The 24421-nt window shown below is 39.2% G+C and overlaps 2 protein-coding genes and 1 long non-coding RNA gene across 4 annotated transcripts; 1 reads left to right on the top strand and 2 right to left on the bottom strand.

Annotated features, from left to right (window-relative positions):
- Window positions 1-2362: 2362 nt before the first annotated feature.
- nkpd1 (NTPase, KAP family P-loop domain containing 1) lies at window positions 2363-13736 on the top strand. The gene is made up of 6 exons (XM_076883847.1): window positions 2363-2453; window positions 4386-4449; window positions 5372-5488; window positions 6909-7237; window positions 8641-10098; window positions 11054-13736. Exons 2-6 carry the CDS (start codon window positions 4431-4433, stop codon window positions 11339-11341), a joined length of 2211 nt encoding a protein of 736 aa, XP_076739962.1. The 5' UTR covers window positions 2363-2453; window positions 4386-4430; the 3' UTR covers window positions 11342-13736.
- LOC143418599 (uncharacterized) lies at window positions 10223-11670 on the bottom strand. The gene is made up of 4 exons (XR_013098605.1): window positions 11615-11670; window positions 11108-11221; window positions 10562-10637; window positions 10223-10436 (listed from the first exon to the last, which is right to left on the bottom strand). It is a non-coding gene; the product is annotated as an uncharacterized LOC143418599 (long non-coding RNA).
- Window positions 13737-15128: 1392 nt separating the features above from the next.
- LOC101487033 (LIM and senescent cell antigen-like-containing domain protein 1) lies at window positions 15129-22853 on the bottom strand. Of its 2 annotated transcripts, XM_076883843.1 has the most exons (11): window positions 22658-22853; window positions 21441-21597; window positions 21222-21288; window positions 19621-19741; window positions 19289-19438; window positions 18985-19135; window positions 17467-17559; window positions 17237-17285; window positions 17023-17098; window positions 16649-16824; window positions 16184-16302 (listed from the first exon to the last, which is right to left on the bottom strand). In XM_076883843.1, exons 1-10 carry the CDS (start codon window positions 22684-22686, stop codon window positions 16686-16688), a joined length of 1032 nt encoding a protein of 343 aa, XP_076739958.1. In that variant the 5' UTR covers window positions 22687-22853; the 3' UTR covers window positions 16184-16302; window positions 16649-16685. The 2 variants fall into 2 exon arrangements, with proteins under 2 accessions (XP_004543412.1, XP_076739958.1); XM_004543355.4 differs by lacking the exon at window positions 16649-16824 and having other exon boundaries at window positions 15129-16302; window positions 22658-22852.
- Between the last annotated feature and the right edge of the window lie 1568 nt (window positions 22854-24421).

The following is a 24421-nucleotide window of genomic DNA, read 5'->3' as shown; positions in this document are numbered from 1 at the left end:
TATAACATTGCTTGCAAGACGCCTTATACTTCTAAATTGGAAAAATAAAGCCCCCCCAACTCATTCTGCTTTATTAAGAGACACAATGTATCATTTACAGTTGGAGAAAATTAAATTTTCATTAAGAGATAATGTTAAATAGTATTACCTAATTTGGCAACCCTTTATAGATTACTTTAATAAGTAAAACTGAGAGGTTTGGCCTCCTCTCATATCTGCCCCAAGATTATATATATGGGTCTACGCAGGTGTTGTTTTTTTTTTTGTTTTTTGTTTTTTGTTTTTTGTTTTTTTTTTGGGGGGGGGGGGGGTTCGTTTGTTGTTGTTGTTTTTTTGTTTTTGTTTTTTTTTCCCCTCTCTCCCTCCTTTGAATATACTTATTTAGGATAATAAATGTGTATGTATAGACATAGATATGATTGTTTATATAATGATAATTATATTTTATGTAAAAAGGATGGGGAGAGGAAGGAAGGGAAGGGGAAAAAGAGGGGAGGGGAAGGGAAGGGGGGAAAAAAGAAAAAAAAACTATGTCAATGTAAATGAGATATATATTTTGTTGCCTGATTTGAATAAAGAAAGGAGAGAGAAAAAAAGTATGAAAGTATATGCTAAAAAATGTGGTACACACTGAATGAGTAAGATTATGATCCAGTAATATATTTTTTCAGAAAAAGACCATTTGGCTTAAGGAGTACTTTGCTGTAGTTACCTTTAGTGAAGTTGGGCTACTTAACCAGGATTATGACTTTTACTTCAGGAAAGGGTCTAAATATTTATGTCGCCACTTTACTTTACTGTATTTCTTTCGGATTCAAAATTTGAATTTCCTCCGTGCACACCGCCCTGCTCCACTTAAAAACTCTTGGAGACAGCCTTCCTCTTACAGTCCAAAGAACTGCATGTTAGGTTAATTCGTGATTCTGAATTGCCCATAGGTGTAGGCTGCGAGAGTGTGTAGCTGTCTTTCTATCTGTGATCTTGACCTTTCTGGGGGTGTATACCCCACCTCTCACCCTACGATGGCTGGGAGAGGAGTTCACAGTTTTGGAATGAGAGTGTGTTGGAGCCCGCTGAGATCCTAATGGGTATCGCTCTTTAAAGAGCTTCTGCAAAGATGACTTTTTCCAACCCTGGCAGCAGCCTGTGGAGATGAAAAATAAAGCCCAAAGCTTAAGTGCAAAAAAACTGCAATTCTTCTAATAACCACTTGGGATTGGCTCCCAATGTGAGTCAGTTCACATACACTCTTTATAGCAGAAATAAACATGTTTATTGCTGATACAAAAAGAGGTTTTGATCTCGCCTTCAAAACAACTCCACAGGTGGTAATTTGTGTGTGTGTGTTTTCCTTTTTATATTTTATTTATTTATTTATTTCAAAACTCATTATATATATATATATATATACATTATATTTTAAAGTCTGTCCATTGCCCAAGTGCCCATTAATCTTCATATAATGAGCAACAGAAGGTAAAATTGACTTTTCTGATCTCCTTCTCCGCTCCAATGAATAACAGGCCTATAGACTTGCAAACTTCTATAGCCATTTGTATGTTACTGAAGATAAAGAGAGTTAAAGATAAATCTTTTCATTCCAATCTTCTGTCTTTTTATATGCTTTAAATGCAATATCAGAAATGAATTCTGAAAGCAGCCACCTTGACATGACTTTCTGCCCAGTTCTTTTGCTGTAGTTTGTTGAAGGACTTGTAGCACAAGGTATACTGCGACACCAGATGGTATGAAGAGGCCAATGCAAAAAATTAAAATAAAATAAAGAAATAAAAAATAAAGAAATATGCCAAGGGAAATTAAGCTTCTAGCTTGTTTTTCAAAGCTTGACTAACCAGTTATGTCACAACAAATCCTACTCCAGGCAAAAAGCTTTGGTGTTGCTGCTTTGGCATCGCAACTGCTTTGCATGTCAGTTCAGGCTGGGCAGAGCAATCCAGTCATTCTCAACCTGAGGGACTCTATACCAAGAAATTCAACTCATGAATCATGCACACCCAAGGCTCCAGCATAAAATCACTCATTTTTTCCATTTTTTTCCACGAGACGAAAAAGTTGGACAGTTAATGCCAGGAGCAATTGCAAAAATAGGGATATTTTCTACCTTGTAATGCTTTCAGGAACTACCCACTTCACTCACATTCTGTGAATAGATAGGAGATTGGGAGCATGAGTTAGGTGCAAAGTAAAGAAGAATGGAAGAAATGCACACCTTAATTTCTCAGAAATAATTTCATCTTGCTTGTGACCTCATTTCCTGGAAACTGCCTAGCCTACAGAGACGGCCTCTCATTACCAGGTTCTTTTTTTCTAATCTTATTAGGGTTGTAAAGTTTTACAGCACAGAGGTCTTAGTGACATACAGTTCACCACAACTAAGCTGTTGCTGGCAGTCTTATTCTGTTTTACTCCAGACCACTTAAAACAAAGAACAGGTAAGCTTGTTTGTTTAGTACCACACTTGTAGCCAAGAATAATATACCATTCATTCTTTTATGGAAGCTTCAGACATAATTTTAGAAGTTTTAGGGCTGCAGTTTACATACTCTGATCGTACAATGAAAGTTAAACATTACTTCAACGCAAAACAAGGTCAGTACTGCCATTCTGTTTTCCACAGTCGATCTGATTCTGTTAGACGTGTGCAGACAAGAGCACAAGCTGAAAATATGTTGTTGGCAGGGAAAGCAACAACATAATAGCAATGCTAAATAATGACTCAGGTAAGCTGCTGACATTCCTGTGGACTAAAAGACAATGGCCTGAGGTCTCGTGTAAGTGCGTTACATTAGTGTCATTATCCTTTAAATGCCTTTCGACCAACACTTAGAAAAGAAGAAAAGATTCACTGAATTGCTGTATTGCAGCTCAGATCCTTTCATTGAATTAAATTGAATTGTGTGACTGATATTTGCATTGAGAGCAGTTGAACCAAACTGGCCAGGAAGTGCAGGTGCATCTTATAAGATTATATGTAGTAAATATAAGATTATGTGGTATCAAAGGGAACTGTGAGTTTATTTTTATTAGTTTATATTTATGGTTGGGCGGGGTCAATTTTCAGAAACTTTTAGTGAATAGTGTTGCAGATGTTCTTCAACAAGAACCCTCGAGGAAAGACGTGGAGGACGGAGACCGTTTCAACTTCAAGTCCTTCTCATAAATTATCAAAGAGAAAAGCAACGCAAGGATTTTCTATCAGTGTCTTAATAATGATTTATAACTAATCTGTGCAGTCATAGCAAATAAATGCTTTTGAAGATCTGAAGAGGATCTGAAGTGAAGCAATGACGATGTGATTCAAGCGCACACTTCCTGCTTTAATTCCAGAAAATTAACTTTTTTGACCCCTCAGCTGTAAAAAACTGATGGGGTATTGATGTCGTCCTGCCATGGAACTGGACGGGCGGGCAGGTGGAGGGCGGCATGGATACCCAAGTTTGTGAATATGATAACTCGAGAAGGAGGCAACGTAGGATTTTGAAATTGATACCATAGGTGCATCTATAGTATAAATCAGACGTCAAGTGTTCTGAAAATCTTGCAAACAAAATCGAGGATGATGTCACCTTGGATTTTTAAATTGATATCGTACATCCATGTAATAGGATGCTGAGGGGGAATCCCGACAGCCATCAGAATTTTTTTTAAACTGCAGCCATTTTAATGAGCTCAGTAGGCAACGCCATTTTACTGCATTTGGAGATGACTCAAACACATGGTGTAATTCAAGTGGTCTGAGAGGGAACTAGACTAGTGCACTTTTTCTTGGCTCTGTTTCCAGCCTTTGTAAAGTAAACACTGGCTAATTTTTAACCTGAAAGAAGGACGTGCCCATGGCGCCGGTTTGGCTCAGTGGGTGAGCAGGCGACCATATGCTGTATGGCCGCAAAGCAGTAGGCCAGGGTTTGACTCCAACCTGCAGACCTTTGCTGTATGTCTTTCACTCTCTCTCCACTTCTATCTACACTCTCTCTATCCAATAAGGGCTTAAAGTCCCAAAAATAACATCTTAAAAAAAGAAGGAGGACACGCCCGTGCTCATAGTGAAGGATGGGCAGGGGTCTATTTTGGGGCGTTTCGTTGTCATGCAGTTTTTGATTGGTTAATTGTTTTTCTGTTTGATTTGTTTCTAATTTTTTTTTTCTCCCAAATTTCTTGAAGCTGAATTTTCACACTTTACATCGCATTTTGTTCACTTGTATTGAGGCACAATGACAAAACATGAGCTGTTTTCCAATATATTTAAGGACCTGACCATACATCTCTCCAAAAAGATGCCACAGTGGATAAGGGCCACATTGTTCATGGGGCAGCAGAAAGAAACCCCGCTGCACTGAGATCTCTGCTGTTTCTTTTCTTCACAGGCTGAACGAATAGTCTGTGAAAGCTGGTCTCACCAAACAATCATCATGAAGAACACAACAGAAGGTGATTTATTCTTTAATAATAACATATTTGAAGCTCCACCCCCTCAGCAGGGGTTCATTTTCAGTTTCACTTTACAAATGAGACATCCTCTTCATGCATTTTTATTAATGCAGTGATTTACCACGGGCTAAGTGCCTCCATCCTCAGTTCTTTCCCTCTGCCCAGCTCATATAAAGGCCCTCTGGGCTTTTTTTTTTTTAATGGGATATTTAATTTATTTTTTCCATTTATTTTTGTTGTTGTCGATGGTGTTGTTTTGTATTTGTGTTTGGTTTAATGTGCATACATGGCATTGAATCTGTTTGATATGAACAACTGTTTCAGTGTTTCTGCACTTTGCCTTATAGGTAATTCTCTCCATTGTAATTGCAAATAGTTTATTATTAATTTAATTACATTGCATTGGGAGCTCACAGTTTTACTGGCTAATAATGTCATCATTATTGTTTTCACCTAGACCACAGACTCCTAAGTAGTCCCTTTTCCTATCCGTAGCTTATCTTGGCATCTTTTCTTGACCAACAATCCATTCTTGTGTTTTACTAAGTTAGTAATTAAATATATTTTCTATTAGAGAAAGGTACAGTTACTTTATGTGCATGCCTTCATCCAGTCAAATTAACTTGAAATGGTTGGTTTGTTCCTAGATTTGTCATATTAAAAATTACAGTGGTTGATAGCAGCCTGTCCACTGCTGCTCAATTTTTCCTTCCCATTTTCTGAAATTCACTTCCGACTGGAGAACTTGTTTCCCCGGTTTCAGTTTGACTTTGCACTGATGTTCTGCAGTATGTCAAACAGTTTAGCAGCTTTGGATTACTTGGTAGGAATTGTGGGGACTCTCTGAATAAGACTTTACGTTTAAAATGCATGAGGATGTAAAATAAGAAAACCATGATGCTCTTTCTTTTTAATTTTTTAGATGACATATATGCATACGCACTGTCCAAGACACTTACAAAAGTCTCATCACCTTTAACTGTGGGACTCTACGCTTCATGTGAGAATCGAATCAACATGATCCTCAAACAAATGCAAGGTAGGTTTGTCTGGCCCAGCCTACCAGGCGCTAACGACAGGATGCTTATTTTGAAGACAAACACGACTAAATTCTCCGTGTTTTGCATGTAAATACAGTTTTGAATCTGTTTCTTTATCGCAGTGCCAACAGATGGCTGTGAACATGATTGCAGTGTGTAGAACTATAGCATGGTGACTATAAAAACTGCAGCTTTCGCAATAACGCTGTGGTGTATAACAATATAACATTTGCTAAACGTGCTGTTTTGTTTTTGTAATGAGTCAAAAAATAGAGCTCTTGCTTCCTCATATATGAACTGACTATAGGCAATCTTTTTCTCACTTTACAGACTGACTGAGCTTTTTTACCACACTTAAGCTGTTGTTGTAAAAGAGATAACATGACATCAAACATTCCACAAATGAGGACATAATCCTGTTGAGTATAGTTTGTATATGCAGGCATTTCAACATGTAAACAAATAACACGAGCAGACTTAATGAAGCAGGTTTATTAGAGTAGCATTTTTTAAAACGTAGGTGTTTTAAGGATTTGATACTAACATAAAATACTCGTAGAATAATGAAGCTTCAAAATGTTGCAGACAGATGATATACAGTGTTATTCATTAACTCTGTATATGATGGATTATTGTGTATATTATATTTTCTTGTAATAACCAGTAGACCAGTAGACATGTATTTTGTGGAGTAGGCATTCGACAGTGTCCCTCGGAGTGTCCTGTGAGAGGTGCTTCCGGAGTATGGGGTGTCTGGCCCATTGCTACAGGCCATTTGATCTATATACAACCATTGCAAGAGCTTGGTCCGCATAGCCAGCAATAAGTCGGACTCGTTCCCAGCGGGTGGTGGATTCTGCCAGGGCTGCCCTTTGTCACAGATTCTGTTCGTAATTTTTATGGACAGAATTTTTAGGCATAGCCAAGTGGTGGGAGGCTTTCACTTGGGTGGTCTCAGAATTTCCTCTCTGCTTTTTGCAGATGATGTGGTTCTGTTGGCTTCATCAGGTGATGGCCTCCAGATCGCTCTGGAATGGTTTGCAGCCGAGTGTGAACCTAATAGGACTTGTCCTTGTCAAATTAAAACAATGCTGAACCTTGAGCACCACTTATTAAAAGATTTAAGTGACTGTATATATACAGAGCCTGTATGCATACTTGTGTGGATCAGAGAAAATCTTAAATAAATTCAAACTTGTGCACCCAGTTTTTGTTTTTAAAATCATTAAAGATGAATGCTGTGCTTGTTCCACCCTGGAAAAATAACAGTTCAGAGAAACTATCAAAAGCCTTAAATTACCATGACATTCAACTCTGTGACCAAATAACCATATTTCTGCCTTTATTAATATTATTCTTAAATGTAACTCAACCATCAGATACCTGTGTCAGTATTCTATTTGTTTTGTGTATTTTCAGTGTACATGAATTCAGAGGCTTCAAGGATTGAGCAGGAATATGCAAAAGGATCCAGGCCTCGTTCGGTTAAGCCTTCATTTACCGGCTTTTTTGCACTTATTGGACGACTGCTCTTCTACAGGCCAATCTGGACAAAGGAGAACCAGCAGGAACGAAACGTCAGATTCATTTATGTGCATTTCAGTGCTTGGCATTTTGCCGGTAGTGACCTGCTTTGGGCCGGTATAGCTATACGGCTGATTGAGGCCATGCAAATGAACTTTGGAAAATTACAACTTTTACTCTACCGTGTAGCTCAACATGATGAAGAAGAGGAAGTCAAGAACAAGGTTTGTCTCAATAGAGCTACATTTTTGTCTAATTGTTGAGAGCGGCAGATTATTTGCAAAATGCTAACATCAACCTGCTAACATGGTCCTACTGACAATTTGACCCGATACAGATACCAATATTTGGTGATTTAAAAATCTGATATTCCTATATATTGGCCAATATTTTTTTTCATTCAGAAACACAAAATATAGATTTCGCTAATATAATAACATAATGTGTAGCTATTTTTTTACATACACTCCACCCGACTCTGCTCATACTATCTGCTTAGTACAATGTTTCCCAACCACTGTATGTGCCACAACAAATGATCAGGTGTGCCTTTATCTGGTTCCACCTGATTAGTACTCTAAGTGTACTCCGTGAGTAACGGGCAGAGCAATTACATTCTCTTCTACTAGAGGGCAGTACAACTTCCTGCTCTAATTAAATGGGTTGTCAACTGCCAGTAAAACAGAAGAAGACGAAGATGAAATTACATAATAGTCATGCTGTGAGTGAGACAATGCAGTGTGCAATAGCAATAGATAAGTATTTGAAAAGAGAAAATAGACAATCTGACCTGGGTCCAGGAGAAAATTCTGACCCAAATTAAGGCCCTAGCATGAGTGGTGGTGAGTAGAAAGCAAAAATGGTATACGGCAGAAAAACCAAGCCAATTCGTGCCGTGTGATTTTTCTAATGTGAAATATGTGGCGTGGCTCCAAAAGGTTGGGAAACACTGGCTTAGTGTATCTGTGGCATTCCAAAATGTGTTGTCAAGTTCCAGAGTGCCCTCTACTGGGCAAACTATGCAATGTCAACACTCACAACATTAGTGGAGGGTGCTTTGCGCATCCTTTTTACTTTTTTTAATTTTGCTTTTTCAACCATTATAAATCTCGATAATGACAAACGTGCCAATAAAATCCGCTTGACAATAATTCTAGAGGTTTATAACAACAATCTTTTTTATTCTGATGTTATAAAGATCATGTTCAACATAGTCATATCTTAGTTAAGCCTGTAACTATAAACCAGACTTTTCTATGCTGTCTGTTTTTAACACTGGTAGAAAGAATTCCCAAGAAAAAATGTTAACCAGAAGGTGTGTTGGTTTTTGAGACCAGGTAACTAGTTCTGTAAACTGTCGAGTCTCATGAAAGTAATCACAAAAAATGTTTTGACCTGATCCATAGAGGCATTTAAATATCTTTACCAAATTCCATCAATCTAGCCAGTAGTTCTGGAGATATTACCCAGAACCAAAATGAGAAATAAGACCTCATGGTACAGAAAATGTAAGAACATGAACCTCATTTGGCAACTCTGAATCCATGTTTAAAAGCATGATAATAATGTATGTATATATGTATGTTTTTCTCTATTTTGCTTTGTTTTTGTTTTAAAAAAAACTCAGATTGTGGAGGATGGTCCTAACCACTGGAGTTCCAAGAAGATTTGCTGCTGCCCACTGTGGCTTTTTCTCCTTTCCCTTCTGGTGGTACCACTTATCATCCTGATTATCCTGTTAACGGTTGGCTTTCCCAAATTTGGACTGAAACCAGATGAGGAGGTGGATGACAGCAATGGCCAGGTGGGTGTGCTGGAAGGCCTGGCAATTGCCACATTAGGGGTCCCTGCAGTGAGCATACTGAAGTTTATCATTCTGATGGGGAAGAACTTCATCTTCAGCCAGACACTGAACATTAAGAGAGGGATGGACAATGAGCGGCTCAGTGGTCAGTTGGGCTTCATGAACGAAGTCAGGATGGAAATGTGGTGTTTGTCCCGCTTCATCCAGTTTATGGAAGTGTTCGAGAGGAGAAGGATCCGAATCGTGCTGAATATCACTAATCTGGACCGCTGCTCTCCTAAGAAAATTGTTGCAGTCCTGGATGCTATGAACATTTTGCTTTCAGATGAAGAGAGCCCATTTATTTCCATTCTTGCTGTAAATCCGGAAGTCCTTGTAGAGAAAGTGAACTTTGCAGATGGATGCTTGAGCAAAGAGGACAAAGCATATGCATTGCTGAACAGCATAGTGACTCTGCCCTTCACAGTCCCACCACTGTCCAATGATTCAAAGCGCAGTTTACTTTACAGACTTAGTAGCAAGTCAAAAATTCAAGAGGATTCTCCCACGGTTGAAGTCAAACACAGAGGAATTCCTTATTCCTACGATTCCTCCAATTCGTCTCTAGAGAAGGTTACATCTGAAGCAAAGGAGATGTACCCTCTGATCAATACAAAAGCAGCAATGCTGGATATAAAAGATGAACTAGATAACTTAATCAGAAGCATCCTAAGCAGCAATGACAGGAATCTAAGCAAGTACATGCTAGATGATGTCATGTCAATGAGAAGAGTGATCAACTCTATTCGAGTAACTGTGATAATCATGAAAGCCTTAAACCTAGAGCTTCCTCAACCAGAATACATTGCAGCATGGGTGATCCTAGCCAATCACTGGCCCTGCCGACTCAGCTGGATCCTCCAGTGTGTGGAAGATGCTCAACAAAGGGCAGATATTGATGGTGAGGCTGGGCCCAGCGATTATGATTCAAAGACCTTATGGCAAGTCTTCAGTGTGTCCCAAGCAGAGCTGTATGTAATGAGTGGACAGATTGAGGACTTCCTGGAGCAGGATGGAGATGCTGAGCTGTTCGAAAATCTTCTCAAAGTAGATTTCCAGTTCAAGGTAAAAGACTTGAAGACATTTGAAGCAGCAACAGTGAACCTAGATCATTCAATTAAGAATGAGCTGGCTCACATCAGAGGGACATCCAGGCTGAAAGATTCTGGTTGGATGAGGAACCTAGCTCCACTGCCAATCACAAAGATCATTAATATGAACACCGAGGATGTATGTAAAGAGGTAAGAAATTCCTTAAAAGCTATGTTCTGTAAGATTTCAGTCTTGGCTGACCTCTCGTGACATCTTGAGCAGCTGATTTTCAGTAATGCATAAGAAAACACACCTGTTCAGACAACTGGTTCAATGCTTTATCATCTCAGGGCATCACATGAAGTCATTCTATTAGATTATCTGCATCCTAGCATCCATCTGTGATGGGTTTAGAGTGACAGACCCATCTTTCCGTGCCAAAGGACATCTTGTGCAAATCCATGAGATGCCAGCAACTTCCCCAAAATGGCAGTATTAGATGGTCTGGGACTGGGACGGTGTTCTGGTTCCTATATAGTCCAGTCAAACTTGTGGTTTGATAATAATGAAGAATCAGTCAATAAATACCCCTTTTCTTTTTTTTTAATCAAGTCATATATAACCTCAGTTTTTCACATGGTGCGACACTGGGCTAGGGTAAAAGGAGTTTTACCTGAAAGATTAGAGTTGTGTTGCCTGCCTGCAGCTCTTCCCCTAATAGCTCACTTTATTGTACCATTACTCAGATGCTGTATAAAAAAAAGCAGCACAGTAAATAAACATTTTGCAGAAGCATTTCTAATGAAGGCTTGCTTTTACCACTTTGTGATAAATACACTGAAAATCCTGACTGCAGCACGCAGTATTTTCATTAGAAAGAACTTTATAAGGCACAGATATGATGTAGAGAGAATGAACAGCAATGACACTGGTGTGATAAAATTACCAACTGTAATGAGTATTTAATTGCATGCACCATTTACTATCCTTCCTGCTTAGGTTGACTGTAAACATTTAACATTGCTATATAGAGGGAAATGCTAAAACGTAGGCTAATTACGCTGAAGGGCTTTTGCTGAAAACAAGCAGTGTGGTGTTATAAATCAATTAAATTATTTCAGGAAGGATAATATTGCTCAGTTTCACATTTTCTTTTTTTTCCTAGCTGGAGAGGATGCGATACCCCAGTAAGTACATCGACATTGTGAAAAGCAATTACCTCAATGGGCCAGCGCTGGTCTTCGGCGATGTGGAAGACCTTAAAGACCTCCTACAAATGACTTTTGGTGAATGGGCAACATTCAGACTGCACTTCTTGGGGTTTCCATCACATCTGCGACCACAGTACAAAAACATGGCAACAATACCTTCTCACTCTAAAAACCAGTTATCGAAATTCCACCCTCAGGTTTCTCATCATTATCTGTCTAATCCCAATCTGGTTAACATGTAACATGGAGTCAATCTGTCTCCAGGAATTTTTTTGTGCACATATAATTCTAACATGTTTATACTGCTGAATTAATTAAAAAGCCAGAAAGGGCTTTCAAATCTATATGCTATGTGAAGCTAGCTAGCAGGTAATTAGCAGGTTATAGCATAAAGGCTAAACACTTGTTTGTCACAGAACTAATAAAACCCGCAAATGACTTTTTCATATTCCCAATTTTGCATAGATCAAACAAGCAGTATGCCTCATGTTTATTAGTTACTTTGAGAGCCTTACATTTTTTTTTTAGCAGAGCTAGCTGTTTTCCCTTAGTTGCTCCTGGTCTGTTTCCTGTGCCAGCTTAATCACGTTTCTGGCTCCAGCGCCTTATTCTTTGCACCCAGACATGGGTTTGCTATAGATTCTGGCCAGAAAGAAGATAAGTGTTTCCCCAAATGACAAACAAGCCCTTTATGTCCCCATTATCTTATCTGATTGCTTCTGATTTTATTGATGAACTCTGCTTTGTTTAGAGGTTAGATTATTTACTACAGTTTGTCAGGAAATCATCTGTAAACCAGTTAACTGTCCCCCACAGACCTCTTCTTGAGCAGGCTATTTGTGGCTTTTCCATTACAGTAAGCTGAACAGTACCACTGTGTTTAACATCTCAATCTGAGTTAATGGCCGTGTCACTCAACGCTGTGACTTCTAAACTCCTCTTCAGTTCTCTGCGAGATCTCATTTGCTCTCTCCTCAAACATGTTCGACCTGTTCTCCACAGTGCTCTCGTGGGATTTTAACTCTTCACGCCCTGTACTTTCACCTGCTGCTCGGTGCCGGGCTGAGCCATTAATCTTTAATCACAATGAATTGCCTTCCGTTCGGTTGTGCTTTATTTGTAATGAGTAGTCTATCTGAGCTGGATAGTTTGAGTGTATCACTTTATCCTAAACTTTTTGTTAAATACATACAGTTCATTAGGTTTAGGACGAAGTAGCTTATGGAAACCAACCGCTGACTTGTAGCTCAGACACAATAGATTAAAAACAGCAACAAGGAAAAGTCAGTGGTTTGGGTCATTGGGCTCTTTCTTTTCTTTTTTTGCTTTTGATGACCAATAGCAAGTAGCTGCTGCAACCAGAGGCTCAGTGTTGCAACATGCTCAACCTGTGGAGGACTGCATTTGTCCACAAGGCGATTGCACAAGTCACCTGATGGGAAGCAACCTGTCTCCAATCAATGACTGACTCAGATTGAATGCAATCACTCTCAAACAGACTGGTTGAAGTTTACAAATAATTGTTATATAAATGCAGAGAGATTGCCAACACATTCATCATCAGCTGATAAGCACAAGTCATCTGCATTGGATCTTTTTGCAATAAGGGATTTAACTCAGCTGCTTGCCAACTGGTTGTATTCTAGTTATGGCCCTGTATAAAAAAATAGGTTGTCATTTTGCAGTTAAATTGCTGTCTATGAGCAACTACGTCACTGTTTGTGGATGAAATTATATTTCTATTTACAAGGATCTGGTTGGACTCTGAATAGAAGAAGTGAATGTGCCTTTCTGTGTATGCAGATAGCAACAGAACTGCAATTTTCTCCCATTTATCACAGATTGTATGCATGTATTTGCCAACTTGACAGCAATCAGTCACAAACTGATGCAGACTGAGAGTAAACTGACTTGATGCACCAAAGTCACTCTGAGGACAGCGACTGACTGCAAGTGGTCAAAGCAATGATTTCAAAGACAAGATCGGAAAGTCATTGCACACCATCACAATAATCCCAGTCGTGCTAAAGTGTGACTGTAGCATTACAACAATCATACAACAGTCAGGTGTGAATATATCATCCTAGCTTGTTTACACCTTATAAAATTTTAAGTAATGTATGAGTTAACATTCATGAAAGACTTCATTTCAGTCTAAAGCAGCCACACTGCGGTTATTCAGGCATGCCTTATTCCATAATAAGGACCACATTTGTTAAATAGTAATTGAGCAGTCTGTTAAACATGAACTCTTTTTAGTAAATTCCTTGTCAGACCTTACCTAGAAATTAAACTATTTAATTTAGTGTAACCGAAATGAATAATTACGCTCGTAATGTCAATTTGAGGAAGATGACTTGAGCAAAGCTAACTGTAGTGTTGCCTAGATACCATTTCAATGTCATCTGCTCCAGTGTCAGGTGGCAAATGTAAAAGTAACATAATGAAAGCTGTGAAGAGATTTTACTAATCATTATAATGTATTTATATACCTTATTGTAATGTAAGTTAAACCTTTACATATTTGTATTGTTACTGTCTTGTTGGATTGCCCTTTTTATTGTGTATTATAACATTTATTCTATACATGGAAATCTGTGAATGCTGAAAATGATCTGTTTAAAGTGCCTATGCCACAAGTTTTAGAAACTTGTGCTATTTTATAAACTGAATATCAGAAATGTTAAGAGAGGACTCATTTGAACTTCTTTTCTTTTTTTTCTTACCAAAGGATGAATCCTATTGCTGTTGGTGAACCCCATCAACTCTGGCACCGCCAGAGGGTTTTTGCTTTGACATCTAAAATTATATTCCATGTCCCACAGGAACTGCCACCAGACTTCAGAGTATTTCTAGTCCCAGGGCAATGTATTCAAATGATTTTAGTAATTCTATTGCTTTTCATTCATTGTCACATTCAGGTTCACTTTGGTGGTGTAAGAAACATCTCAAATGTTATTGGATCATTTGAAGGTTTGTGATATTAACGTCAACATCAGGATGAACACTCACGGAGGTCTCGCGGTGAATTTTACATGTATTGCGATCATTACAAGAACATTTAATTATTTAATTATTTAATAACTTTATCAGTGACAAAATATTTGTGAATGGGAGTAACATTGGTTTTCATCCCATTTTCATTGTAACTTGTGATTTACTCATATACTCAGCTCATCTACTAATCAAAGTTTGATGCTGTTTTGCGCTTGTTAGTTTATTTATGTCACATCCTGTCCGGGAGCTTTGCAATTTGAATTGCGAACTGAATGCATGGTGGTGCCAAACACATTTAGACAGTTGGATTTTAATTTTACACCGTCTGAAAAAACATGAACATGTTTGGCGTACATACACTCACCTGTCCATATTGACATGATAGCATAACGCAGTGGATGCAGATTATTTTGGCTGCACATCCATGATGTTAATCTCCTGTTTCACCACATCCTAAACCTGCTCTATTGATGAGATCTGGTGACTGTAGAGTACATATAACATTTTCATTTTCAAGACACCAGTCTGATGTGATTTGAGCTTTGCGACAGGGTGTGTCGTCCTGCTGGAAGCAGCCATCAGATGGGCGCACTGTGGTCATAAAGGGACCGACATGGCTAGCAACAGTATTCAGGTAGACAGTGGCATTTAAGGGCTGTGAAGTTGGTACTGAGGGGCCCAAAGTGTGCAAACAGAATATTACACAACAGGACACCACCAGCAGACTGCAACTTTGATACGAGCATTTTGATCCATGCTTTCTTTTCTTTCATTTTTTTTTCCACTTCTAACCCTACCCAGACCAATCTGGCACCAACAACCATGCCATGTTCAGTGTCACATAAATCACCTTTCTTCCCCATTCTGATGATCGGTTTGAAAACCAGCAGGTCCTCTGATCATGTCTACATGCCTAAATGCTTTGACTTGTTATCATATGATTGGCCCATTAGATTTTTGTGTTAATTATCAGCTAAACCAATGTGCCTAAAAAGTGGACAGTGAGTGTTTTTGAAATAAAAGTCACGATAATGTATTCAGAAATACTTTATTGATCATTCATCCTGATGGTAAACACTGAATATATGCTGCCATAAACTGTAAACTTTTTTTTTTTCCCCCCAAAGTATTTCATCATTCGAACAAATGCAGTTTGTTGTGTGGCACTTAATTTTCTAAAAAGATTTGCTGTTGCCAGCAAAATGCTGACACGGCAAAATATTTTAAACAAAGCAGGTTAAATATTCAGCTGAAGGGTCATTTCATTGGAAATCCATTGAAGAGTTTTTCACAGGAAGACGCAAAATGTTAATTTGTCTATAGAAAAAAATATATCTGATGAACATTTACCGTACGAACAACCTTACACAGCCACACACAATGAAGGCATAGAGAGCATGCTGACAACACTTTAAAAGACAAGGCTCGGATTCTGTAGTAGCAGCACCCTCTGCTGTTCCCATTTCTCCCAAAGGCCCAGTTTTAGTCATGTAATAATTCTCTGAATAGCCTGTCGGGCTGGTACAGAGGTGGTGCCAGAGACTATGCAGCTGTTTGTCCCAATGCAGTTTCATTAACACATAATGATGAAAATTGCTACTAGCTCCCAAAAATAACAGCTCATTTAAGATTTTGTTTTCCCCCCCAAAAAGAGGCACTGTTACAATACTCTGAGGAACACAATGGTCCCCTTCTAATGACTCACACTCGTTAAAACAAATATAGGAAAGCATAGCACCACATTATAGTCATATTACATGTTCAAATATTAAAGGCACAAGTGTAAAGATCAAATTTTGTTCCTTGTATTTTTCTACCTTACAAGAAAATGATCACTTTGGCTAATTTAGGAATGTATTTAAAAAAAATTAAAAAAAAAATAGAGCAGTTGCATTTAAAAAAAAAAAAAAAAAAAAAAAAAAAAAGGGAAAAAGCTAAAAAGCACATTAATGAAGCACATTTATGTAACGACCACAATGGTTTAAGTTTCTAATATTTATGTACCGATTAAATGCCAGGCTCTTGTTGTTAAGCAGTAGTTCCCCTGGATATTTTACCACCACATACATCACAGACAAAAACATCCAGGCCTGAAGCAGCTCATTTGGACTCTGCCAGCTTCTTGAGCCTTTTCTTGAGCTCCAGAGGAAACTTCTCATAGCACTTTTTACAAACAGGCTTCATGTCAAACTCAACAAACTTGTTCCTGCAAAGAGAAAGGATTAAAAATAAATAAATATATAAAATCACTGCTGACCAGATACAACAAAACATCTGAACCTTGCTTTTTTTCCCCCCTTTTAAAAACCCATCGGCTGTAGTGAAAATAAGCAGCAGTTAATACAGAATAAGTACTGCAGTCCTACTAAAGCATCAGCTGAACCAAACTCATGCGTAAACATGTACGCTTTAGAGGTTTTGCTCAAACACCACTCGCACAAAATAACTGGCTTTGCAAAATAAATAAGAAATAATAACATGCCACACTGTCGGGGGGGGGGGGACAACGAGCACAGCACAAATAAAAGTAGTAAGTAAGCGATTGCACCAACCAATCGATGGAGTGGCGAGTTGTAAAGAATAAGATTTCTACTGACAGACAGCAGACTTTTTCTTGCGCTCTTTGGCATCGCGCTCACGTCGGGCCAGGCGGCGTTTCAGCTCCTCGGGCATGCGGTCATAGCAGTGCTTGCACACTGGCCTCAGGTCAATTTCAACAAACTTATCTCTGAGTTACCACAGACGCAGCAAGTGAAGCATGTAAGAGAAGAAATTGGAAGAGAAGGAAAAGAGCCAAAAGAGGGAAGAGTTGTCGGAGGAGAAGTGAATAATACGCACGGACAAGTGTTAGGACTCGATGCAGAGGTGTTGGAGAAAACTGAGGACGGCGACAATCAGCTGGCTGGAAATGAGCACTTCAACTTACTTGAGAGTGAGTTTGGTGTTGCAGGTGGAGCATGAGAAACAGCTGACACACCAGGCCTTGTTGAGAGCGGACACAACTGGAGGGATAAAGATGTAAAATATAATAAAAAAATGTGGACAAATCTTAAACATGGAGCTCCTCTATCTTCAAGCAGCACTTCTTAAAAAATAAAAAACACTGCACTGATTACAAGCTTTATCACCCTGATACTCACCATCGCCTTCAATCACACGGTTGCAGTGATAACACACATCACCGAAGAGCTTGATAACAGAGAAACAAGGAGATTAGGCGTTTATCCAGCAAACACAAATTCTTTTATGTGCTGCTGGAGTAAGAGGTTAGCGCTGCTGTTTGGGGGGGTTTTCTTGGTTTTTTTAGACTTCACTGTCGTGTTCTCCAAAGCCAAGATTGTACTTGCAGAGCTGTGTTTTTCTTTCTTACCTGGTTATAATGAGTCTCACAGTATGCCAGCCCTTTTCTCTCATAATGGCGATGACCGAGGAAAGGCTTTTCACACTTGGCACACACAAAATGCTGCAAAAAAGAGCAAATACTGCTGAGGGTTAAGGAGACCTCTTAAAAAATAAAAAACCCAGAAAGCATGCCAACTTCTCTAACGGTCAGAAACATGAATATTACATGAGCAGAGTATGTTTACTACCATATACAGAGACCACAGAAGAAATGGTTACTGGAAGAGCGCTACCGCTATTTTACGCCGTTTGTTTTTAAGATGCGGTTATCTCTCACTGTTGTGGAGAAACTGCCGGTGGTGTGCACGGAGTGTTTTTAAAATTCTTCTACTTTCCTGGCACTTGCCAGCTAAACTCCTGAAGTGGGTAGAATCTAAATTAATTTTGGCTAATTACCATCTTTAGCATTAAATTGAGTGCTATACGCCGTTGATAGCTTTTTGAACAGTACAAAGCTCAGCAGTCTCCATACAGATAAACACACAATTCGATCTGCCGCGCTCTGCCTCCGGAGAAATAAGCTTTTTAAAAGCGCTCACATCTCCCAAATTAGCTCACTTACAGCATTTTGGTTCCAAATTGGATATTTAATTAACTTAATTTTCTTATGCATAAGTAAGAGTAACTAAATATGAGAGTCATTATAGATTTTTATTATGCTTTTGAGGAAAGACTGTTTTGCACATAAACTTAACAGCTACAGCATTAAAAACACCTCGAAAAAATCTTTGAATGACTCTGGTCATGGACGCCTGACCTCTGGATCGGGCTTCTCCCTTACGCTTGACTAGACTGGGATCTGAGGAGTTTGGATAATAGGGGAAGACTTTATTCGTTCCTGATCCGTTTGTGATGTATGGCACAGGATACCATCGTGCTGGACAGAATGCAGCTGTTCAGCAATGCTGTTGTGTTGGAAAATCTTGCCAGAAGCAAAGGTTTTCCAACAATGCTTGTAATGAGATGATTGATGTTATTCACTACAGCTGTCAGTGGTTTTAATGTGGTGGCTGAGCAGTGTATTGCGAGCAAAGAGAAGGCGGCCAGCATGACGTCAGACACTATTATGAACTTATCATTAGTCTTTGAGACATTCCTGTATTCTGACTTGTGATGTTAATTTTATAGAAGCACTTGTGACACTCACATAAGTTCTGCCTGAATTACTTTAATATGATTTTTTTCATATAATAAGCAGTTAGGAAGATGGATGGATGGATGAATGGTTTTGTCATTACTTTGTGTTTAATGGCCTCTTTTGTAAAGCTCCTACTCTGCAAGGAGGGAAAAAAAAATCATCTATCACCATTTCTTTTAAATAAATATCAAATCAGGCTCACATCAACACGATTCCTGCAGCAAACTCCTAAAATCTTTGGCTTTTCTTTGAAGGAGCAAGCTGCTTAATCAAAGCCATGTTACCCCTGATTTCTTTTGCATGACTGTAACTTTGTGTACATAAACAGGCCCGTTCTCGTTCACGAACCTCCACATGCCACTGCTTGCCCATGGCATTGACAACACGCCCCTCGATAGGTCTCCTGCAGGCACCGCAGATGGGTACACCCATCTTATCGTGGCAGGGCAAACAGTAGAGCTCTCCTTTCAGCTCCCTAGCATCTGCTGTCAGCTCCCTCCTGTGCAAAGGGAAACAATGAAATGCATGATGAGCTGCCGAACACAGGCTGAACACACTAATGAAGACGGTCTTTCTATGAACCTTGAATGTATTCTGAAGCGTGTGGGCAGTTTTCTGCACTAAAACCCTGGTGCGGAGTGAGAAGACTGACCCGCAGTTGGTGCAGTTGAAGTGGTCCGGGTGATAGGGGTCGTTCTGAAAGATCAGTGGCTGCTCCTCGATGATGGCATGGCACTTCTGGCAGATGTACTTGCCCAGGCCTCTGGCTTTTTCGCGGTTATGGCACGGCCGGCACAGGTGCCTGAGGTAAATGGGGAAGGGATGTGAAGAGAGATCGCTGCAGCTTCAATAACTGTTTTGACACCCTCCATCATAGCTGTTTTGTTAGGATGCAAAAGCAATCGAGTCAGCAGCTTGACGTGTGTAACCACCTGTTTTACAGGCTGTCACTGTCTTATGACTGTAATCAGATGGGACGCTTACCTGCCAGCATTCTTGACAAAGCCCACATCTGCAAGCACAGCCTGGCAAATGTCACAGCAGAAGCAGTCGGGGTGCCAACTATAGTTCATGGCCTTGATGACACGACCAATGATGAACTCTCCTGAGGGAAACCATATGTGAGAGATCAGCCTGAATCAATCCTAAGATTGACTTTCAATATTTGTTGGGCCTAGATGTTATTTTACATGATGTTGTTTTTGGTTGGTGTACAGGAACACAATTATACAGTTTTGCAACAACACACTACAATATTTTCTATATTGTTCTCTTAGTGACACTTAAAATAAGACTACTGTTAAATGCCTTTTAATTTTCTGCATAATTAAATTAACAAAGACTGTGTTTCCCTTGACATGGATGAGAAGCACTTGAGTTAAGCTTATGGGATAGATCCAAGATGCACTAAAAGGCATCTTGGATGACCTAAATACAAGCAGGAAGCTCTAAATAAAAGTATAAATAGCCCTAAAGCCCAATGTGGACACACTGGGATCTGATCTAAACAAGGACCAATACAGAAAGTGAGGCACAGTAAACAGTGAACGCTTTAGGAGACGCTACACATCATGTGAAAGGTCTGTTGCAAGAAATCTGAGCAGAAAATTATCCACAGGGGTCGTTATGTGCCAAAAAAAAAAAAAAAAAAAAAAAAAGTGCAGCATGAGCACATCAGTGACAGCAATAAATGAATGAATGCTTAATTAACCACACAGACAGTTTATTTGAGAAAAGCTAAACAACAGTATGGTTTCCACCAGTGCACTGCGAGCCTAAGAAACACGTCAAGACACGGGGGATTTTATTTATTCCCCACTTCCAACATGAAGATGAATATGTATATACTCCTGCAGGAGGGCACGGTTTACATAGAGATGAATGATTTAGCCTGAATTGATTAATACACTTCTGTGCAAGGATATCAGTTGAAAAGACAGAACAGTTTTCTTATAGTTTTTTTTTTTCTTTTGTGTGACAACAGATAATGCGGACTGCATTCCAGTAACACCCTTAAGCGAACTTAACAGCTGAAGCTATTCTCACATACCCTGGAGGGATGGCTCAACATAGGCCTGGCAAGGCAACAGGCTTGTAACACACTGGTGGAAACCCTACAACTATCAGGAAATAAAAATGAGCCATGCAAATGTTATAACGCAATAACGTTTGAGCTTCAGGAGTCCAGCTGACATTAATCCGCTTGTTTGCATTAACTACGGTGGGCTGAATCATTCATTCCTATGTGTGAAAAAGGTTAACAGTTATATGGTGCTCTCCCGCTGGTTGAGCCTATGTTACTTCCCCATGGTCCCTCGCTCTTCTCCCATCAGCAGTAAATGAAGTAGCAGTTTGTGCCACACAGTATTAGTGTTAGCCACCAAGCCAGAAACAATGAATTAAAATCCCCACAGAGTACCAAAAAGCCAAAACAAACCACTCCTACTGTTGTTGCACTGAGTGCAAATGTTTTTTTTTTGTTTGTTTGTTTGTTTGATTGATTGACTTTCACCATGATTTAGTCCAGTTGTCACCACAGAACACAAGTCTAATAAAATACCAACTTGAAGCCATGTAACACTCACCACACTGGTGACAACAGGGAGCAAAGAGCATCTGGAAGTCATGTTCACAATATTTCCTCCCTTCAAACTGTAGACAAATAATAATTTAAAGAAAAAAAAAGTCGTTATATAAAGAAAAGAAAAGGGGACAAATATTTCCACACATGTTTATGAGCTATACACACTGAGCTTTGTACTGATGTAGTGTAAAATGAGCAGTGACTACTAGAGGATGTCTACCTCGTAGAACAGCCCCTCTGGAAACTGCTGGAAACACTGGGCACACACGAAGCACTGCTCATGGTAAAGCTCTCCATTACTGTTGACAATCTTCTCAGTCGGAGCGAAGCCGCTCTTGCATCGCTCGCAGGCTGCACTGGCCAGGGCATTAGCAATGCTGTTGCATGAAACAATAACACATACATTAGGTCTGCAACATCCTCTGACATGCAGGGCTGACAAATGACTGCAGTGAAAGTTTAGACTAGTGTTTATCATTTCTCACATAACTCCTATATCATCTCCTGAACTTCCTTCATGCAGCTGTCACCATGGAGAATGGAAATAATATTTGAACCCACTAACACTATTACTCACTGCAAAGTCATCACCTAATTTGGTAACAGCACAGAACAGTCAGGGGTTTCTCTGGCTGCAACTTCCCAAACACACAACCACTCTACATAGATATGTATATATAATTACTGATACATGTGACAACTAAATTATCTCACAATTTCTAACATTATCCTTTACAGTACTATTTACATGTAAATAACTAAAACGAGTCACTTATCTACGCACTATATCTGCTGCCATATCAATCAAAGACATGTCTAGATATATATGGTTGTTTGTATACCCTCCTGTTGTTTATACATTTCTATTTTATAGTTGTTGTTTGTTTGTTTTACTGTTTTAGGAAAAAGCTATTTTTAGCCTTTTGGTCAATAGTTCTACAATTTCAAATAAATAAGCTTAACAATTTTCCTAATTATTACAGTATTACAACTTTCTGACATTAATCCAGGGCACATGAGATACATTTATTTATTTTGTAAATACCAATAAAGCGCTGTGAATGATTGAATGATAAAAAAAATTATGTGAGTTTTGAAAAAGGAGCTATACAAATAGCGAATACAACTAACTTAGCATGCTAGCCGTTGGCACCGTGTAGCATAGAAAAAACTAAGCTAAGTATGTGTAATGAAATCCGCAAACTCCGCAGAGTAATCTCTACACTTTGTTTGCCTTGTACCAAAATGTGGGGTGTGGTGATAATTATACTTGTGTTGCAAAGCGTCCTATCTACTATAGAGAAGCGATGAGCTAACTTCTCCCCAGAGGTTGGCTACGCTGGCAAGCTGTTAGTGTTAGCCTGCTGGCTTCCAAAGCTAACGGGCTATTTAACCTCTACGCGAGTTTATGTTTACGCTACACACACAAAAACGTACCTGCCAGGCATTCCAGCCACACCCAACATCCTTGAGAGTAGAGCACCTTGAAAGAAAACTGTTATAAAGCTAACGTGCTCGATCGTTTCCCCAAGTAAAGCAACTTCAGAGCTCTGCTGCCCCTCCCAGCTGAGGGGGACTATCCGGCGGCAGTGACTCCGTCCTCCCACGGTGGGAGTGACCGGAGAGCAGCATCCGCCTAACCTCGACTGAGTTTATAGAGACACGACGTATTAAGTTACTGCAGAGCTCCGTGCATGCTTCTCATATATGGGTACATAAAACCATATTTAGAAAATAAATGTTCATTTAGGATTAAAAATACAGAGGGTGTTGTTAAATTACTTTCGTGAAGTGTGTGGTTTAATAATTAATACAAGAAACGAATTTAGTAAAATGTCTGTGAAGGTTCAGCAACTTAAAGAAGTCCAGACGCTTTTCTTTGCAAGCTCCTTTGACAATTTAGTAAAATGAATTTCACTTGCAAAATGAATTCACAAAAGAACAGGACACTGAAGCTACAGTTCGCATGGGCTCATCAAAAGATTCTATAGCAGATTCCCTGGTCTGATTTATCTCAGTTTCTGCTGCAAAATTCAGTTGGTAGGGTCAAAATTGTGTAAAAAAGAAAAAAAGCATAGATCCATCGCACTTTGGATCAATGGTTCTGGCTTATTTTGGTGTTGGTGTCGAGGATATTTTCCTGGTGTACTTTAAACTCTTTAGTTGGATTATTGCTGGCCATGCCCATCAATTCATGACCACAGTGTACACATGAGTTCATTCATTGTCATTGTCACAGCTGCCAAAATCGCAATTCCAATTTAGAATTAAGATTGTATTTTTGTTTTCTCCCATTCGTTATAGGTTATCTTTAATATTGAGTCTTTACTTTACAATATGAAGTGTTTGAGGCAACTGGCAGGGGCGCCACCAGGGGGGCACCCCCAAAATTTGCCGCCCCAGTAGTGTGCCCCAATGTTTTTAGTGGCCCTCATATGGCCATCCCTATGAAAAAATGCTGGAGGCGCCAGGGGCACCTGATATTGTGAACTGGCACTATTTAAATAGATAAAAACACCAATTACATGGGTAAAGTTTATAATTATACATGTGTTAATGCTCAGAAATGTACTTAAGCACATATTTGCACATGAAGTGAGTAATTTAAAGAACTTTAAAGAAAGTTTAATCTTCCCAAACTGTGGATCTTGAACCAATAATCTGACTTCATCGGCTCTTAGTCCACAGCTCAGGAGCTCAGAGCATTTCCTGTTTAAGAAATATCACTTATTGTCCTTTTAAATCCTGAGACCTAAAAATTTAATTAGCTGTGGCTGAAACACGAGACAGCACCGCAGGTTACGTCTTTTATCTGATTTCACTTAATGGAACTCTTACTAGATTGTGTCCTCTCTTGCTCGTGTCTATTTTTATGTCTTCATGTTTACTGCTGTTTATAAAGCTGCTTGAAAAGCACTTGGCTTGGAGGTAATTGCTGCATAAATAAAGTTTTGCTCGCTTGGTAATACACTTTATTCCTTTTTTCTCCAGTTTCCTCGCAGGGATGTTTGAAGTGTAATTTAACCTTTTTCAGCATCTTGCATAGCAAAATGAAAACGAGGTGACTCGCAGCATATGCATTAGCGTGGGCCTATTTGTGGTGGTAGCTTATTTTTAAAGCTAGTGATATGAGTGATTAACCTGCTCTTCTTAATAAACCTTTAGCCTTTCTAAATAAGATATTTTGCACAGACTGTCAAA

This window comes from Maylandia zebra, linkage group LG1 (assembly GCF_041146795.1).
Source record: "Maylandia zebra isolate NMK-2024a linkage group LG1, Mzebra_GT3a, whole genome shotgun sequence".
Lineage (NCBI taxonomy): Eukaryota > Metazoa > Chordata > Actinopteri > Cichliformes > Cichlidae > Maylandia > Maylandia zebra.
Note: the sequence above shows the minus strand (reverse complement) of the source record. Positions and strands in the feature narration are given on the sequence as shown.